The sequence below is a fragment of the Quercus suber genome, unplaced genomic scaffold, assembly GCF_002906115.3.
Source record: "Quercus suber isolate HL8 unplaced genomic scaffold, Cork oak 2.0 scaffold_22, whole genome shotgun sequence".
Lineage (NCBI taxonomy): Eukaryota > Viridiplantae > Streptophyta > Magnoliopsida > Fagales > Fagaceae > Quercus > Quercus suber.
Window position 1 is genome coordinate 1,663,609 of NW_027069487.1, and position 20,493 is coordinate 1,684,101.

The following is a 20,493-nucleotide window of genomic DNA, read 5'->3' on the forward strand; positions in this document are numbered from 1 at the left end:
AGGAGGCATACTTCAACCACCACATTTAATGCACGGCACCTACCTTCCTGGCCGCATTTATGTGGATAAGACCCCTGAACAGTGCATTCTCAGCTACCGCCACTCACATAAGGCTAAAAGTGGGGTGATGGGACATACACTCAAGTGGGTGCCTGGATGATAAACAGGTGGACGGAGGAGATGGAAGAAGGCAATGCTATATAAGGGAAGGGTGCCTCTGATAGAAGGGGGGGGGGAAAAAAGAAAGGAAAAGAGAGATATTTGATGATTGTAGCTCCAGGAATTGTAACCCTAGACTATCAATGAAAAGCATCTCTTCGGACAGAGCACTCATATTAGTCCAAGAACACATTAATTCAAATCTTCCCATTGGGGTTGCTGTTTAATACTGTTATTTTCATTATTAGCCTAGCCCTTTCACCCATTCTCTACAAAATTTATTGTTTTGGGCTCGGTGGGCTCCTAATCCATACTTCCTTGGGCATGGGCCGCAAAAACTGACCCTACAATAAACAAATAACAATGTTATTTTTTTTTTAAATCTATAAAATTTTTTGCAAATTGGTGTAGCCGTACAACCATGGTTTTAAAGTTCAACTCGCATTATATAATATATGAAATGATATGATGTGAATGTTGATATTCCAAACACAATTTTGGTATAAAATGAATAGAAAATTGCTAAGAATTTTATAGTTTAATTAGTTGGCACATTCTATTATTTTCAAAAAAAAGAAAAAAAAAAAAGAAGACAAACAAAATTTAAATCCCTCACTCCCAAATATAAAATTATCAAGATTAAAAAAAAAAAAAAATTGAAGAAAATCCACCATCTCTCACTTTTAAAAAGTTAATTAATAAATTTAAAACTGCGGTCGCGCGAATCCGACTTGACCAAGGTCTCAAGCCACCTCAACACAACTACTTTGTGGCTAGACCGCTAGAGCTCTCTACTCTACTGCTAACTTAGCAAAGAAAACAAAAAAAACAAATACGGCGTCGTTTTGTTACCGCCAATCTTCGTCTTCTTTTTCGCTCTCTGCTACTCAGTACAAACTGTAACTCTGTCTCTCTCTAACAATGGATTCTTACGCTCCGTTACTTGAAAGGACCAAAGTGCCCCAACCTTCGCTGCAAAAATTCGCTGTAATCTCAATCTTCTCGAAGCTCCGGTCCGCCCCGAAGCACCTAGACTCCGAATCCGAACCCGGCAGAGACGCCATATCCCAGTGCCTCCACTCGGCTTCTCCGCCCGTCGTCGACCAATCGGTTCGCGAGCTATGCCGCCTCGTCACCGAAGCCAACTACGGCGTCTCTCGTGCCTTGCTGGAGCTCCAGTCCGCGCTCGAAGGATCCGACCCGAATCTCGTCAACCTCTTCGTCAAAGCAATCGGGTTCCTCGTTCGGTTCGAGTTCCAGAGGAGCAATGGCGCGTGGAGATTCAGTTCCACTGAGACTCACCCGTTTGTTAAGGTGAGTGAGAGAAATGATACGAGTTTAAGTCCCTGTTTGGTTGCGCAGAATAAAATTTTAATTTCTCATTGCGTTGGATTTGGGACCGTTATTTTTTACTCTATAACAGAAATTCGTGATTATTTGCAAATTGTTGGTCGTTAGGCTCTGTTTGTTTTAGCTTATTTTGTTCAGAGTGATGCTATGTGTCATCGATCACAAAAAGTAATTCAAATATTTATTTGATGTAATTTTGAAATAGCACCAACCACATTCATTGCTTGTAACATTTTGCGGTTGGTGTATGACTTCAGGTTAAAAAATAAATAAATGGAATTGTTTAAAAATCAAAACCTGAATTCAGGTTAGCTCTAAAAAATAAACACCAAAATGGCGTTGAAATGATATGTTCGTGTGTAGATTTGTTTATTTTTTGAACTTATCCGCCTCATGAAACTTTTGGCCGAATCAATAGTTTGCAAGTGCCTAATATTATTGGACAAACCTGTAGATCTCAAATTGGAATGATTGAAAAATTATAACAGTAAACTCAAAAAATAAAAATAACACAATATATTAAAAAAATTAAAAGGGAAAAGGATGCACCGATACTAAGTTTAAACTTCTCATTTACAACCGAAACTCAATAATTATTAATTTTTTATAAACCCAATAATTTGTAAATTTTTAGTGGTTAGTAGATTTAGTCATCATAAATAAATTCTCCCAAAACAAACCAAAAAAAAAAAAAAAAACCATACATTTTTTAATGAAATAAAGCAAGGTTTGTAGACAATTGTTTTTTTGCACTTCAACTGTCTATAAATTTAGCACACTATAGACACACTTCATCTGTCTATAGATGTAACACTCAAAGAACTTTTCTTGTGTATCTTCAGAAAAATTCTAATTTCAAGGGTGTTTCTCTCTGTTATTCAATTAAACTACACGCACATCGCTTTTATACAAATAAGTAGCCTCCTAACAGAATTTGGTTATCAATTAGGAATAGAAATGGATGTAACAAACGATTGAGAAGAATTTTTGTTTGTGAGCACAGTAACTGCTGACAAAAATTCTATTTCAACTAGTTGCAAATCCGCGCGTTGCACGTGATCATGCAGGCTCAAAAAGTGAAAATGAGCCCTTCCAAACAGAACCTAAAGCTAAAAAACTGTATGTGTATGACTAAACTACACTTTGGGCCTTTTAAGTTTGGGGTTGTTTTCATTTTGGCTCTTTATGTTTCTAAATTTTTATTTGGCCATTCATGTTTAAGAGCATTTTCATATTGGTCATGTCATCCATTTCTAATAGTAATTTGATTGGTAAGTGCCATATAAGTGTTGTCCATTAAGGCACGTTGCCCATATAATGGCAAGTGTCAACTGATTGCTGATGGAAATGGACGACAAGACCAAAATGAAAACGAAATCAAATATGAAGGGCCAAAATGAAAAACAACCCCAAATTGTAAGGGCCAATAGTATATGGTAGTCAATTGTGTCTTATCCGATTCTTATTTTGTTTATTGTGTAAAAGTATAGTTGTACCTAGAATAAGCTAGAATACAATGAGGCTTTTAAAAATTGTACCAAGGAATAAGCAAAATAAGCTAATGGAAATGAGCTCATCCAAATGGACCCTTTTAAGTACAAGTTGGGTACAGCAATGCGCAGTCTTAGTTTTTGGAAATTTTGAATATTGGTGATCAGTGTGGCCAAATAATTGTAGAATTTGAGGCTTAAAGTAGTTTTTGCTTTTTTGTTTTTTGGGTAATGATTTGCAGGTCCTCTCGTGCCGACCAGAGGTTCAGACTGAGCTTGTGCAGCAAGTGTTATTGTTTATGGCACAGAATAAGCGGTTGGGAATGGTGGAAGTTTGCAAATTCTTGAGACCATTTTTGAATTATTTTATTTTGAGGATACCTGTTTCGAATTCATCATCGTCTTTGTTTGCGAGGCATATAATATCATCGATGGCATCTCTTTGTTGCTCGTTCCCTCTAGAGGCAATGCCAGTTTTTAAGTTGCTCATGGAATGCATAAAATTTCTTCAGTGCAAAAATTCAGAAGTAAGTATGCATGTTAGTGAAAGTATTGTCTATACCGGCTTCATTTGATTCTGTTAAGGTGATTAGTTTAAGTAGGGAGTCTATTGTTTCCCATGTAGCTTTATACTAATTATGTTCTTACTTTGTGATAATTTGCAGGACTTTAGGAATTTTATGTACTTTGTGGAGTGTGTGGTGGATGCGTATATAGTAGTATTGAGAAATTTGTGTGGAAGGAAATTGGTATGCTCTTATAGCTTTACTTCAGTGCACCCTTGGACTTTTAAAAGAATCCTTCTTGTTTGTTCTGTCTTCAATCTGCTATCATGGGAATGTCTACTTATATTGAGTTTATAGTTAGGCAGTTTGTACCATACTACCTTGTTTGTGGGTTAACTTCTGGTTATTAATATTTTCCCTTCTTTTTCTCTCTGTCCATGTTAGCGGTTGATTGCTGAAGCTCAACTATGTGGTGTCGAACTGTTAGAGACTATTCTTTCTTTATGTACATGTCATCGCAGGCATTCTGGTGGGAATGAGCTCATAGTGGAACTGGCAAAGCGGTTATTGTTTGTCCAAAAAGATCTTGGGTTGCAATATGTACCTGAATTATCATCTGTTGTGCTATCCATGTTTGTTATCCTCACAGAGTCAGAGCTTGAACATGAACAACTTTCTATATTGAAAATTTTCCATTTCCTCTTAAAGTGGAAATGTGAAAATGGTACGTCAACTTGATGAGTTTATAGATATTCTGTCAATCAAAATTCACATTGTTAAAACTGTAATATCTGTATTTTAAGTTTATAGGTTTCTGTCAATGTGAATCCATGACACTCATCGACAATATCCATACGCTTATAGAGGGCGTTACATTTGCTCAATATTTTTGTATGCCTTGTGCAGCTGGGAATCCATTTGGTTTCCGTTCTATTATAGTCTATTGCGTTGTTCCTATCATATGCTAATGATTATGAACTTTCCCCTATAATTTATGTTTTTCTTTATAATGAATATAGTGAATGATCCCATTTAATCAATTTATATTTTTTAATAAGCAGTGATCTCACTGTACATATTGCTTGGTCTGTTCTGATTGTGTTTCTCTGTTTATTTGGATGAGTTACTAATTCTTTAATTCATCTTTTTTTTTTTTTTTTTTTTTTTTTTTTTTTTTTTTTTTTTTTTTTTTTTTTTTTTTTGCTTTTATATTATTTGCCTTTGCAGAATATGATAGTGGCAAAGCTGCCTGTGGTCCGAGTGAAGAGCTTTTATTCATATTTCCTGTCATCAGCCTTTTGTCTTCTCCTTCTAAATGTGTCAAAGGAGCAGCAACTGATATGCTTGTCACATTAGAAAAGCTCTTAGTGAAAACGTTGGTAGCACCAGTGAATGAACTAGCAATGAAAGGGGGATTAAATGAGCTAGCTATGAAAGGGGGATTTCCATATCTCAGCACACCTGGATCTATTGCTTTTAGACTGTTGCAGCATTTATGGTTTCAGGTTTCTTTTTGTATCTTATATCCGGATTGTTTATTTCTTTGAAATGTTATTTGATTTTTACATTTGTTTTAGTGCTAAGTAGATGTTGAAAAGAGTGCTTAAGGGCTTTAAAGTGGCCTCTGTTTCAAATTCATGATATTCATTCAGAATGAATTTTATATAACTCCTTCTCATAGCAAGAGGAAGCCTAACAATCAATATTAGAAATATAATAATATAGATATGCAAGTCTTGCCAGCTATATAAAATTTCTTCTTGTTTTTGTTTTTTCAGGATCAGTTTTCATTATCTGGTTTCTTCTTTTTAAATTTTGCTTCTAGTTGTAAAGCTGATGGCAAAGAAATGCTTAACTTACCAAATTCTTGGGCTTCTCAACTAAGGGAATACTCTTTATGGATCGTTGACAGACGAAAATCGTCCCTGCCTCTCTCTCAATCTCAAGAATTATTTGTAACTGGTAATTGGTTGTGTTCCTTAGCATGCAATAAACGGGATTGGTTTGGTTTGGTATAATTTTTTAAAGCTTATGGCTAGTTTGGATGGAGGGGGAGTAGAGTAAAGTTAGCTGAAAATTGCCAGAAATTGTGAATTTCTAGCCAACTCTACTCTACTCCCACTCCATCCAAACTGGCCAAAGGTTCATTTGCATCAAATTTAGATTGCCCCACTATTGTACCTTGTAGAAATGCCTGTGTTGCTCAGTGCTGTTGCTGGTGTTTTGGTGATGCATCGGTCACTGGGGAATGCTGCTCTAGATTCTTTGGCTGCTATTGGTGTTATGGATCCTAGAATGGGAGTTCCTTTATTGCTAGCAGTTCTATTTTACAGTAACATATTCACTATGAATGATACTATGAGCCATAATATGTTGGTAAGCTCTCCTTTTATATGCTGGTTTGTTTCTCTTGTACTTAATGATGGGCATGTTAGCTTTGCCTTTTGTCTCTGTTATCTATCAGTATATCTTGATATTCCTCTTTCCCAACCGTTCTTGCAGTTAAAAGTTTTGGGAGTGCTTCCATCACTTGCTTCGCATTCCATGATGATTCCACTCATAGTCCAAACTATCCTGCCTATGCTTCACAAGGATGCCAAACCGTACGTCCTCTGAACAAAATATCCTCGAAGTCTTTCATTTCATTCTCTTGTAATTACTTTAGTGGCCTTACCTTATCATGGCATGTTTTGTGGCAGTTATTGCTATGTCATGGAGGGGGTTCATGCAACCCCCCGTATTAGATGTTTATAATTACTTATAAATTCTTCTGAATTTTTTTCCCCCTACAAATTTCATTATTAAGGAAGGCCATAACTTGAAGAGTGAATGGGATCATTCTTCATGTCTTTTGTTTTGTTTTGTTTTTTTGTTGTTTTATTTATTTATTTATATTTTTTTACAGTATCCCAAAGTTTTCTTTTCTGGTTCTACATACCTTCTTTGTATGAATGACTGTACTCTGATTTGTGGTGAATGATACAATCTTGAATGCATAACCAGGCTTGTTGTCCTGCACACGGGTGCACTGGACACACATACATGCTTGATTGTCCCATGATTTGGCAAAGTAATCTGACATTACTATTATACCACCAGAAACACTTGTACGAGAATGAAAAACACATAAATCTCATATGATAGGACATGGGTTTGTCATTTAGGGAACCATGGGTTGCTTTGTCTTTTCCATTCTATATATATACCAGAATTGTACTCAATATACCCAATATATGGAGTTTTGATCAATATCTACTTCTATATCAAATTTTGAGGTTTAAGCTGGCTTGTGTAGCTCTGTGGGGGCTGGCTTGTGTGGCTCAGTAGGGGCTTCTTGTTTACTTTTTGGATGTGTGGCTGTCTGACAATTTCTTGTTTCATGGCATCATTGTCTGTTGTGGTTCATTTCACCTGATCTGTTCATCAACATTATGTGTTGAACTGCCGATTATATTAAATTCCCATGGGGCTTACCTAGGGACTTTAGGTTTCACTCATGTTGTTTGTTATCATTTGAATATAACATGTACAATTAACAGTTTGCTTACATTTTTTTTAAGCCTGTTTCAATGGTTTTTATTTTATACACAGAACATTATATGCTACAGCCACTCGTTTGCTTTGTCAAACCTGGGAGGTCAATGACCGTGCCTTTGGGAGTTTGCAAGTAAGACTTTTCTCGTGCTTCTTCTTTGTTGCCTGATGGCATATGGTCGTTTACTCTTTTAAAAGAAAAATTCAGGGCAGTTAAACTAAGTATGGAACAAAATGCATATAATATGGCGATTGCAGACAGGCCAATCCCCTGAGCACTACCTCTTATGCTGTGTGCTTGCCATTTTCTTAGTTATTATTGCTAATTTGTTCTCTTTTAATTCTCCATTGTTTCTTCTCAACATTTAGGGTGTACTACTTCCGAAAGGGTTCACTGAATTCATGTCTGAGAGAAATATTTGCATCAGTATTGCTGCTTCCGTTCAGGATGTTTGCAGAAAAAACCCTGATAGGGGTGTGGACCTTATCTTGTCTGTTTCGGTATGGGTTTTACAAGCTGTTTTGTTTTTACTTTGTCCTATGCATGCAGTTCTAAATTCAATTCTTAATCTTCGGATTGACAGGCTTGCATTGAGAGCCGAGATCCTGTAATTCAAGCTATTGGTTTTCAAAGTCTTGCCCATCTTTGTGAAGCTGATGTAATTGGTAATCTTAATTGTGTTTAAACTTAAATATTTTTTCTATTTCCCATTTATTCCTTAAAAAGCTTAAACTAAAAAATGTGGTTTCTTCCTATTTCTGAATGTCTGAAAACTTCATCATATCTTCAGCAACCTTCAGCAACTATGGAGAACTTTATATATAGTGAGATCTCTCTAAGTTGATCTTTCTAATGTTTACTGTGACTGGTCAAGATATACTAATAAACTATGATTTTTTGTGTTCTAAAAAATTAATCTGACATAGAATAGCTACTTGGTTTTTAATTTGAAAATTTTCATGTAAACTATATGGGTGTTAGAATTTCTCTTAATTTTTCTTAAGGAAAAAAATTCATTAAGGCAGTTCACACGTCATGGTTGTCTCAACTCTAAGCTTGACCCTATGGAAAAAAAGAAAGGTACCGGGGTCCTATAATCCTTGATTGCCAGATTTACTTGGCATCAAGCAGGCACTCTCCTGAGTGCTCTAGCGCACGCTAATTTTGGTTCATCTACTACTACTAGTTGGTTGGAGTGTTGTCTTCACTGCACAGATTGCTTATGTGGAATCCTAAAGAGAATCATTTATAAATCAAACATTATAAACAAATTGCTGTGGTTGTCCATCCATAATTATCAATATTATGGTCAAATTTTCTTTTCTTAAGAGTTTCTAAATCTGTTTGGAAGAGGGTGCCTGCCAATGTTAACTTGTGTAGCTTGCGCAAATGCTTGCTCCAGAATATGTAAAACTGTGCATCACATGCATGCATGTGTTGTTGGACATAAGGTGTTCTACAATTGCATAATTGACGTTGTGGCATCTTTACATGAAGTGTAGAAGCACTTCAAGTGCAAGCCTGGTTTGAATAGCTTGAGGCCTAAACAACAATTTTAAGCAGGACCCTCCTCCCCCCCAAAAAAAAAAAAAATCCATATATATGTATATATGTGTGCCTGTGTAGTTTAAAACTCATTTTTCTTGTTTTTTGAGATGCAAAATTACTTAAGTTTTGCATTTAGGTTTATCTATTTTTCAATTGATAATATGACTAGTCCACTTAAAGCTCTCGTGACATAATTGATAATAAGTAGGATATATTATTTTTTATAATTTTAATTTTGAGAAACTTCTTTTTGCCATAACCTCTGTAACAAGATTGTTAGTAAAAATTTGTTAGAGATACATATATTTAGAAAAGAAGAAAAGAATTTAGTCTTTTTATATAATTAATATTTGTTACATTATGTTTTGAACATTATTCTGATTATTTTCCGTGTTATCTTTCCTTTGTTTTATTTCATTTTTTTTCTAAGACTTTGTTTTATTTTTTTGATAGGTAAAAGAGATAGGACTGTTGCGAGAATTGAACTCGCGACGTTAAACAATAATAATAAGGATCCGTTTGAGAATAGCTTATTTAGCTATAATAGAAAACTTTTTACTGAAAATATTGTAGATAAAGTTAAAAGTTAGCTGAAATAGTACAGTCAAACTTATAAATAGTACCAAAAAGTGCAATGGGACCCATGAATAGTAGTAAAAATAAGCTAAATAGTAAAAGAAGCTGCCCAATATAAGCTTATCCCAAACGCAACCTAAATATCTCTTTTTTTTCCTAAGTCTTTTTAATGAATTTCTTGTTGAATTATGCGATTTCATATAAATTTTCTATTTTTTCCCTAGTAATATCTTTTTAAAGGGATTCAGTTAATTTTTCTATATTTCTGTCATTTTTTCTTAAATTTTTCATATCAATATTGATGTTTTAAGCATTATTATTATTATTATTATTGTTAAAAAATTTCAAATAAAAGAAACACTATCTACAATATAAAACTATAATATGACAAGAATAAACTAAATTTTAAAGTGTAGAACAATAGAATCTAATTTATCAAAGAATATCCCAACATTGTCAACCTGCCTGAACAAATTCGGATTTAACATACATCTGTATGAATTAATATTGGCAACACCTAGGTTAATTTATATGAAAACCAAATATTATGGTTCAACGTAAAATTCAACAAAAAAGAAAAAGAAAATTTATTTAATTGTAGAAAAGGGTTTTAATTTACTTTGGGGGGTAAGGTGAATCATTTGTTCTAATTTTGATGAAGGAAAGCTAAAATCTAATTTCTGGTTTTGATTTTGGTGATAAGAGCAAAAAGATTGTTTGGTGTCTGGCCATATGGGCGATTGGGTGACTAAAGTTGACAATCTACTGTGTACTGGGTGGGATACTTGGTTACAAAAATTGAAACCTTGAGTTATGGAAAATTGGTCATCAGTGATGATTTGGCACAAACATTTTATAGTTTCAATTCAGCTGGAATTCTATCAGCATGCAATTTTGGGCCCCATATTGGAGTGGGGAAGAGAGCACACAACCCATCTAGGTTTTTTTTTTTTAAATTATTTTTTTCAAGTAAAACTAATTATTAACCTAACTTTTGGGGGTCTTTTAATAATAGGGGACCCTAGGCAACAGCCTAAGAGCCAGACCTGTTCAAGTGCCTTTGATAATAACTCTTGACAATATCTGTGCGACCTGAAGCGATACTTCAAAAAAAAAAAAAAAAAAAAAAGTGAAGTTATTTGGGATTTAACATACATCTGTATGAATTAATATTGGCAACACCTAGGTTAATTTATATGAAAACCAAATATTATGGTTCAACGTAAAATTCAACAAAAAAGAAAAAGAAAATTTATTTAATTGTAGAAAAGGGTTTTAATTTACTTTGGGGGGGTAAGGTGAATCATTTGTTCTAATTTTGATGAAGGAAAGCTAAAATCTAATTTCTGGTTTTGATTTTGGTGATAAGAGCAAAAAGATTGTTTGGTGTCTGGCCATATGGGCGATTGGGTGACTAAAGTTGACAATCTACTGTGTACTGGGTGGGATACTTGGTTACAAAAATTGAAACCTTGAGTTGTTATGGAAAATTGGTCATCAATGATGATTTGGCACAAACATTTTATAGTTTCAATTCAGCTGGAATTCTATTGGCATGCAATTTTGGGCCCCATATTGGAGTGGGGAAGAGAGCACACAACCCATCTAGGTTTTTTTTTTTAAAATTATTTTTTTCAAGTAAAACTAATTATTAACCTAACTTTTGGGGGTCTTTTAATAATAGGGGACCCTAGGCAACAGCCTAAGAGCCAGATCTGTTCAAGTGCCTTTGATAATAACTCTTGACAATATCTGTGCGACCTGAAGTGATACTTCAAAAAAAAAAAAAAAAAAAAAGTAAAGTTATTTGGGAAAGACAGTATCATTGTTTAAGGATATGTTGACTTTTCTCAATGCTAATGTTGTAATTGATTCTAAGAAATTTATATTCTAATATTGTCTGTCACTCATGAATTTTTACTAGCTTATTTCACATATTTGAAGCATTTTGAAAGTATATTCAATAAATTTTCTGTGCAGATTTTTATACCGCCTGGGATGTCATTGCAAAGCATGTGTTGGATTACTCTGCTGACCCAATTCTTGCACACAGGTAAGTATTTCTGAGTATGATCCTCTATTTTGGATTATTTATCTGTTCAACTGATACTGATACCTTATTAATGCTGGAAAAATTTCTAGAAAGTTGGGTCAGGTTGGATTCAATTTATTGTGGAATCCCTTGCCATTCACAACCTATGGTAACTAACAACTATCATTAATAGTAGGTGACGTCTTCCTGGAAAAATAAAATAAATTAGAAGAAAATAGCTTGGGTCATGGAGTGATATGATAACATGCTGAATGTTGCTGGAAATCCTCCAAGTAATTTTAGGGACATGTCTCCTTACACCTCTGCTCACTGGAATTATTAAAGTTGATTACTTTTAGCCTTTCTGTTGGTCAGTTATCTGTGGCTTTCGGCAACATTCTTTTTGGCATTTTTATTTAACATGAGAGTTGCTTCTTCAATACAGCATTTGTTCAATTGTTCTGATATTTCATATCAAATTTTGTTTTCATGTCTTTCAATCCAGGGATACTTAAGTGCCTCTTAATTTTTGCTTCTTGGCAGCATTTGCCTTCTGCTAAGGTGGGGTGCAATGGACGCCGAAGCATACCCAGAAGCTTCAGAGAATGTTTTGCAGATTTTGTGGGGCATTGTTACCTCTGTCCACCCTAGTCATGGGTTACAATGGGCAATAGCAAGGACTTCGGCTTTTGAGGCATTGACCCAATATGAGGTAACATCTAAAAATGGTGCAGTAATCTTCCCCCAATTTTCATTACTTTATGCGTCTAATTGGTGGACTATAATAAATCCTGCATTATTATTATTTTTTTGGCTGGAGACATTGTCTGATTTCTTGCCATTTAATTACTTTCTTTTTGATGTAGTTGTCCTAATTATTCTTTTAAATAATATTTGCCCAGGTATCACATATTGAAAAAAATACTCCAGATTTCAAGAAAAGGAGCACAGAATTGCTTTTTTCTGAGTCAAACCCTAATGTACTCAAGGCCATGGAAGAATTTCAAGTCAAGATCTTAACATATGAGCACATGTAAAGCATGAATTTGCTTTTAACTTTTTTACCACTTCACATGCTGTAGATACATGATCATAGTTGTCAAAACGTTAATTGATTTAGATTTTTCTATATCTTCTATTGTATCGTATCATGTATTGTAAGATACATAAACACCTAATAAAATTTATAAAAAAAATTATAAATATATGTATATAAAAGTTATTTCATTATAAATTCATAATATATTCAACTAATGATTAATTTAATCATCACTTTATGTAATAAAATTTAACAAAGCTAACTAAATAAATCAAATTAACATATGTTGATAAAATACACATTCAAATTGATTAAACTCAAAAGTGATTATACATGACAAATGAGCCCAAATAATAATTTCTTTTCATCATATTCATCATCTTGCGAAATCAATTACATCTAAGTCAATGTTATCATCATGTTCATTATCTTGCAAAATTATTTATTCATTAACATTTTTTTCATCATCATCAACATTTACTATCTTTTCTAGTTCTTTTATTTTAATAATTTCCTCTATTTCTTCTTGGGATTCTAGCTTCTTAGAATTAAAAAAATAATAACAAAAAAAGAAAATAACTGTAGTCATTTAATACCTTATTCATGGTATAGAAAAGAAATTTGCAAATATGAAGGTGAAGTGTTGTGTAGTCCAAATTTTGTAGAAAAAGAGGGGAGAAAATATAATAAAAATTCATGGACATGTTATTTCATTGGGCTCAATTAAGTAACTCAATAATTTTGTGTTAAAAACAAGTTTAACAAGACTCAAATAAAAGAAAATTTTTTAACAAAAAACTCATTTTAAATCCTCATGTCTATGTATTGTATGATACATGGGATTCTATGATATGCATCTATGTACTACGATTTATGAGCACTTTTGATACGCCCTTATGATCTTTTTGTACATGATATGTATATGATACCAATTAGCTTTTGTCAATATGCTTCAGCAATCGGCGAAGACTGGTCAAGGAGAAAAGAGTTGTAGTAAGTAAGATTGAGAAGCTTCTGGATGTATTTCCTCAGGTTGTCTTCTCTTCAGGTATCATGAGCTTAGTGTCCATATAGTGTTGCTTATGACCTAAAAAATTGCGAGTTACTTTTTTTTCCTGCTTGTTGACTAAAAAAAAAGGTCTGAATGATAATTCTTTCTACCAAATTGTGAGAAATTGTTTAACTACTCCCACCTGTGCGGCATACCAAACTATCCAAATTGTTCAACTATTATTACATGTACTTTTGAAAAATAAGAGAAAGGTATGGGTATAAAGTGACACGTTGCAAAAGATAGTTCTTTAGTAGAGTGATAATGGTAGATTTTATTGATGATAATTAGTCAAAATTTTTTTACCGAATGAATTTCCTTTATTTTCTGTGACAGCATATCCTCCTCTCTCTTTTTCCCCCAGGTTTTTGTTCTGACCTTCTAAGAGTTACATTCGCAGGGCAAAGAAGTAAGGCTAGAGATTTACCTGGTGCAGCTCTTTTATGTCTTTCATTTACTCCTAAAGATGTGAGCAACCAAGGGGCTTCAAGAGTAAGATAATCATAATCGACAAGATCTTCTTTTTACCCCTGTAGGATTTACTCTGACATTATGTAGTGTACAGGGATTACGAGATCCACATGCTGAATATGAGAATGCAATGGTGGAAATAGCGGCATCCCTCCAGCTCTCAAGAAATATTTTTGTTGCACTTCTTGCACTGCAGTCATGGAAACCCTTCATGCGACGTTGGATAAGAGCTGATATCTTGTATTTTGATGCTAAATCACCAACCATCATCCTGGACAAATCTTCCAAAGCTGCTAATGATATTCTAAAGGTTGTCTATCACCTTTGGCTTTCATAATACTCCTTTCACACTCTGGTATTTGGCTGCACCAATTTCAAAGAGATTATTTGGTATTGTAATTCCTTTTTAATTTTATCATGCAGAGTATGATACGAAGAGCAGAAGAAGCTATCCCTAGATCTTCGGAAAATGTTGCACTAGCCATTGGTGCACTTTGTTTGGTAAGAGTTTTGTGTGATTGTAAAGTTCTCTAGAATTCATAATCTGTGCATATTTTTAGTTAACGGTGAACGGAAAAATACATGAGATCAATGGAACCGTTGTTAGATATTTCTATCTTATTTATAACATCTGGTATTATTATCTTTATTGTGGGAATAAACCTGCCTCATAGGTCTCAATTGTGGTCATTTTTGCAGTATAGATGTGTCAGTTGGCATTTCCCACTTTTTCAAAGTATCTTAGCATACGTCATCCTTACAATTTTAACATTTTTGGAAACAAGTAATTGGCAGGCTAGGCAGAAACCTGCTTTTCCAATTGATCCTCTCAAGGGTCTTCTATGCAGTCAATGATTTTGGAGTGAACTTTCTTTATCAGTAGCATCATTCCATTAGGAAATTGATTTCTTGATTTTCATTCTTTGCTCAATAGAATGCTTTGGCTTTGATTGCTTTTGTCAGGTCTTGCCTCCATCTGCCCACACTGTTAAATCAACAGCTTCAAAGTTCCTGCTTAATTGGTTGTTGCAGCATGAACATGAACACCGCCAATGGTCGGCTGCAATTTCCCTTGGATTGATCTCAAGTTGCCTACATGTAACCGATCATAAGCAGAAATATGAGAATATCACGGGACTTGTTGAGGTGGGCACAGTTCTGGTTTTGACTGTTTTGGATTTATTTTTTAACTTTTAGTTAAATAGTGTAGCATATTTCAAATATTTATATGGCCTCTTAACTCAAATGACACATTCTCCCCTGGTAAGAAGAGTAAGATGGAGGGTGAGGTCATGGGTTAAAGACCCTCCAGGTGCCTTGTATAGAGCAAAATTATTTGTCATATTTTTACTTATGATAAGCAAGTAGTTATGATCTTATGTTACATGTGTTGGACATTTTAGTTAATTTTGGTATCATTTTTCACTTTGTCTCACCATTTGGTTTCAATTAGATGCCTACTTATTGCCTTAAATCCTTAAGGAGGAATTCCCAGATACTGTTAATTTATATTTTCTTATGCAATTTACTTAATGTTCCCTCTTCTTAACTTAAACGGTTAAATGTACTCGCATCACTCTGGTGAAGGACCTGCTCTTTTTAATTTTAGGTAAAAACACTATTTTTGTCCCTGAAATATAGTTTTATTTGTCCTTCAAAATTTATATGTCCCTCACTTCCTTCCACTTTCATTAAGTTTTTTGCCAGTGTGTCTTATGTAATATATGTTTTAAGGGCAAAATTTGAACCTAGACTGCAATTCTAGGATGAAAGGAATATAGTTTTAAGGTTTTATTTTTGCCCTTAAATTATGGTCAAGGTTTAGTTTTTCCCCTTATGTCAGACATGTCCCTAAATGGCTTCATCTTGTTCTTACGAGAATAGGAGATTTCATGAGAGTTAGAACTCATTGAAGAAGAAGTTGACCTACACACACACACAAACATGCTGCCTCTTCAACACAAAGAGAGAGAGAGAGAGAGTGAGGGGGGGGGGGGGGGGGGGGGGGGGGGGGGAGGGTAAGGTTGCCTACCAATTATCACTCCTAGACCTAACAGAAGTGGGTGCTTTGTGCATGGGGTACAGCCTTATCTATATATGTATGCATGTATGAAATTTGAACATGGAACACCATTAATTTTGTACCTACTCAATATGCATTAAAAATGGTTTCCTGATTTATCTGCTTGCTTTCAGGTTTTATGTGGTAGCAAAAGCACCCTTGTCAAAGGAGCCTGTGGGGTTGGCTTGGGATTTTCATGCCAAGATCTTCTTACCAGGGTTGAAGTTGCTGATAACTCTGACTTGGACAAAGAAACTAGCAAGATTCAGGAAGAGCACTTGCTTGGAAAGATCGTGAGGGCCTTATCTCTGATGATATGTCAGCTTACTCAATCTTCATCTGATATTGTGGAAAGTCTTTCTGCATATTTCACGCCAGACACGTATGATCTTGATAGTATTAGAACGGCTAACCTGCCATGTGAGAACAGTGATGACTTGGAGGAAGATATCTGGGGTGTTGCAGGACTTGTTCTTGGTTTGGCAAGCTCTGTTGGTGCAATATACCGAGCTGGGGCACATGATGCTGTGCTCAAGATAAAAGGCTTAATCCTATCATGGATTCCACATGTCAATTCGTTAGTTCAAAATTATGGTTCTTGCAGTGAAGGAGCTGAGATTCTTATGTCTGTAGGATCCTGTCTTGCACTTCCCATTGTAGTGACATTCTGCCAGAGAGTAGAATTGATGGATGATAATGAGCTAGATCATCTATTGAATGGCTATATGGAGCTCATTTCTGAATTAGTTTCTGTTAAAAAATCTGGCAGCTTTCATCAGAGTTTGTTAATGGCATCATGCATTGGAGCTGGAAGCCTTCTTGCCTGCATTTTGAATGAAGGGGTGCATTCTATTGAAGTTGAATGTGTCAAAGGTTTACTAGAATTGTTTAGAAAATGTTATTCTGATCCTTACCCTCCTCTCATTCATTTGGGTGGGATGCTTGGGGTTGTTAATGCTATGGGAGCCAGTGCTGGGATTTTGGTTCATATAAATCATCTAACCTCTTCAATGCAGACTGGTTATGAGCAAAAGGTACTTTTTTGCTGTTCTTATTAGGTCCTTTTGTCTCTGATTTCCTTTTTCCTATTTGCATGTGTATATACAATTAAATATTCTTTGTTTTCTGAACAGGAATCTCGCTATCTCAGGGGTCCTCTACTTTCAAGTCCTGTTTGTCAGCCAGATTTGACATCATTGATGCAAGATATATTTCTGGTTGCACAGAATTCCGATGAGCATCAGCTGCAACAATATGCAGCATGGGCAGTTTCATTTCTTCGACATCATATATGGTCCAAGGAAGTCCTTGACAGTGATGATATAGCTGGTTCAAAATCTGTCTCTCATAGCTTTCCTGATGACAGTGTAATTATGAGGCTTTGTTTGTGGTTAATGCATCTGAGTGTTTCTGAGGTAGGTCTGTTACTATGAGTTCTGTGGCTTCATAATGAATTGATTTTTTTTTTTTTGGGCTAACTTGTGTGTCTAGACAATGCATTGATGTTATTCCATAGCTTATTTCTTTTCTCAGGTACTTTCTCTGAAAATAAGATACGTTTTTATACAGTATGCTTATCAATAGTGCCATCTTTGTATCATCCTTGTTATGATTATTACATTTTTTTTTCTCATTTATCTTGATTTATGTTGATATAATCTCTTTGGTAATTCAGTTGTTGGGTGGTGGACATAAAGTATATAGTGTATGTTCATGCAAAATCTTTTGGTTCCCCCCTCCCCCCATAGGATGCCAAGCTCATTTATGTTGCATAGTATATTTACTTACATGAAAGAAATGAGTCTTGCGAAAAAGGTTGAGCGATCAAGTATGACATGTTCGAATATATATATATATATATAAAATGGTCATCTGCATTAATTAGGTTGATTTCAGAGGGACTACTGATTTCCTTCCCAACAATGTGTTCTACACGGTAGTATGTGTTATAAACCAATCCTTGAGTTTCCCTCTCTCTCTCACACACGCACAAACACACGCACGCATATTTCTGGTCAAAATTTCTAATTTCTTAACTTTCTTAAGTTCAGAAAGGTATCATTGCACATGTTGGCACGGTAGCCACTGTGTTAAGGTGCCTTTCACGTGCTTCTAGGTTGCCAGTCTTGGATTGGGGTGCAATCATAAGACGCTGCATGAGATACGAGGATCAAGTTGCAGAGTTATTGCCACCAGATTCAGCTCTCAAGAAAGGAATCCTCAGGGAGGAATGTGTGCAGTTTTCTATATCTCATGCAAACCAATTTGACCCACTCCTTACTTTCCTTGATGAGCTCTCTGACCTGTCCAGATTTAAGACACTTGAGCTGAATTTACAAACATGTCTGCTCATTCATCTGGCAGACCTGATAAAAGTATTCTCAGGTTCCAGGATTGAGAAACTGCTCAATGACATAACTCACTACTTGTCTTCAGTTACTTCAATATTACGAATTTCATGCTGGAAAGGTCTGTATCAGTGCCTAGATGAAGCTTCTCTCGACTCTGTAGACTACATATACCACATTGAGAAGTGCATGGAGGTGCTATTTTCTTTGTTACCAATGCAATCTGTCTCTGTCATGGAAGTGGATCAGCTAAGTTTTGTAGAGGAGTGGTCTGAGGCTATTAAATGCTTAGGAAAGGCTCGGCGGGGTTGGTTATTGGATTTTTTGCAGGTATACCTTAAATTCTTGTCCTCGTGATTGACACAATTAGCTTGTGAATAAATATTCATTTACATTGAATTTTATCAAGATACACATATGGCATGAGAACCTTCGACTACACTATATGCTCTATACCTTTAATTTCCTTATGCACCCCTCAGGTTTCACAGGAAGACCTAGTCCATGGAGCTGGTCAGTTTATTGATGTAGTAAAAAAGATCCAAGTGAAAGCCAAGCTAGTCAGGATTGGTTCCCTCCCATTGACTGAGCTGGGAAGACTCAAAGCTTACATACTGAACTCCGAACCACGTGGTTAGTTTCTATACACAGACAATAAAAAAAGTTTGGGTAGATATGTATGAGTCAGTAAAATTAAATTTTTTAGAACGATAGTATTTTGCCACAATGCTAAACAGAGATTGGCTATAATTTTTAATAATATTTTACGTTACCTATAAAATAAAAAAAAAGAATGAGTAGTACTGTGCAGTGCTTTTACTTCAAAGCATCTAAACCTTCTGACATATAAACTTTTTTATTTGTAGGTATCTGGGATGTGCTCATTGAAGTTGTAGCAACTCTACAACATGCAGAGGGAAGTGTTAGAAGACAGTGGGTTGTCGATGCATTGGAAATTAGCTGTATATCAAGTTATCCTTCCACGGTAGGGACTAGGCATGAAATTACTTTAATGTTGAATGATTAGTATAAGAATTATATATGGGACCATTATAAAAACAGGTATAATCCACCCTTTATGGGAATGGAAGACAAAAATCCATGTTATTGCTGACCTATGTTAGTAGGCCGAAAATTAAAAAAAAAATAAAAAAAAAATAAAATAAAAGAAGAAGAAGAAGAAAAAAAAAAATCTTTGTGGACGAAGATTCCACATAATTTTGTTGGTAGGGCCTGCTATATAAGAAACCATTTTGTTTGACATTCAGTTCAATGGCAGTGTCACAGTGTATGTTAAAGTCATTTTGGTGAAGGGCTAGTGTATTTTAGGATTCCTCTCAGCTGGTGAAGTGATTTGCATGTTCTTCTGGACAGTGTAGTGGCTTGCCAGAACAGGGGATTAAATGAAATATTGAAGGGGATAATTTTTTATTGCCAACTTACATTTCTTTTTGCCCTTTCTTTTTACTGAATCCAGGCACTGCAGTTTCTTGGTCTGCTATGCGGTATCAGCTGCAAATATATGCCTCTTCTAATTCTGGACCGTCTTACCGTGTTGAGTGATCTACCAGTTACCTTGACTTCTCTTATGTCAGACCCTAGTTGGGAAGTTGTAGCAGAATCCATTGTTTCTTCTCTTTGGGTATCAACGGAACGCATTTACAATTGGGCTACTCAAAACCTAAGCAGCGATGATACACCAGGCATTCAACCTATTGATGAAAGTGAGAATGATATGGTTGCTTTCCTATTGTGTGTGTTGCATCGTGCCTGTGTATCTTTGAAAGATCATTTGCCTCTAGAGAAGCAGCTGAAGCTTGCAAACATGGTTGTCAACTAAAAAGCACTTGTCTCTGCAATGGCATTCAGATGGATAGTATGAAAATCTATAAGACAATTTATGGTTTTCTCATGAGACGGTCAATTGAGGTCTGCTAAATTTGCATGTAAATTCTTTTTAACTTCCAGCATTGTAAATTTCAGATAATGATAATGAAAAATCCTGCATATAATTCATAGGACGATCGGACAGCCTTATCTTCCTCCATTCTCTTTTAATAGGTCTGCCTGAGTTTGGAATTGGACCATAATGATCTTTACATTGTAACTATTCAAAAAGTCATGAACAAGTCCTGTTCGGATTCATTGGATGACAAATTAAAGCTACATTCATGGCCTCGAAGTAGTAGGTTAGCTTAGGTTTGGTTTGCGCTCAGGAAAAATGAGAAAAAGTGTATTGTTGAATGAGTAATGCTACAAAGTCTGGTATTCAACAATATATAAAACCTAAACTTTAAATTAAAAAAATAATGGAAACCACCTAGAA

At 35.1% G+C, this 20,493-nt stretch overlaps 1 protein-coding gene across 1 annotated transcript; it reads left to right on the plus strand.

Moving 5' to 3' along the window:
- The first annotated feature begins 933 nt into the window (after positions 1–933).
- On the plus strand, positions 934–20,189 carry LOC112003307 (protein RST1). The gene is made up of 25 exons (XM_024035492.2): positions 934–1,473; positions 3,242–3,526; positions 3,665–3,748; positions 3,950–4,229; positions 4,733–5,010; positions 5,284–5,467; positions 5,694–5,881; positions 6,008–6,108; positions 7,097–7,172; positions 7,409–7,540; positions 7,624–7,705; positions 11,145–11,217; positions 11,740–11,908; positions 12,099–12,229; positions 13,192–13,283; positions 13,687–13,778; positions 13,852–14,067; positions 14,181–14,258; positions 14,721–14,903; positions 15,954–16,853; positions 16,953–17,234; positions 17,871–18,497; positions 18,650–18,800; positions 19,034–19,152; positions 19,645–20,189. The coding sequence occupies exons 1-25, from the start codon at positions 1,081–1,083 to the stop codon at positions 20,005–20,007; spliced, it is 5,559 nt and encodes a 1,852-aa protein (XP_023891260.1). The 5' UTR covers positions 934–1,080; the 3' UTR covers positions 20,008–20,189.
- Positions 20,190–20,493: the final 304 nt, after the last annotated feature.

Bases quoted from the DNA above. Each gene is read 5' to 3' on its own strand.
- LOC112003307 (XM_024035492.2), top strand. From the start codon at position 1,081: ATGGATTCTTACGCTCCGTTACTTGAAAGGACCAAAGTGCCCCAACCT. The intron at 7,706-11,144 runs GTAATCTTAATT...TTTTCTGTGCAG, and splicing joins TTGTGAAGCTGATGTAATTG to ATTTTTATACCGCCTGGGAT. The intron at 16,854-16,952 runs GTACTTTTTTGC...TTTTCTGAACAG, and splicing joins AGACTGGTTATGAGCAAAAG to GAATCTCGCTATCTCAGGGG.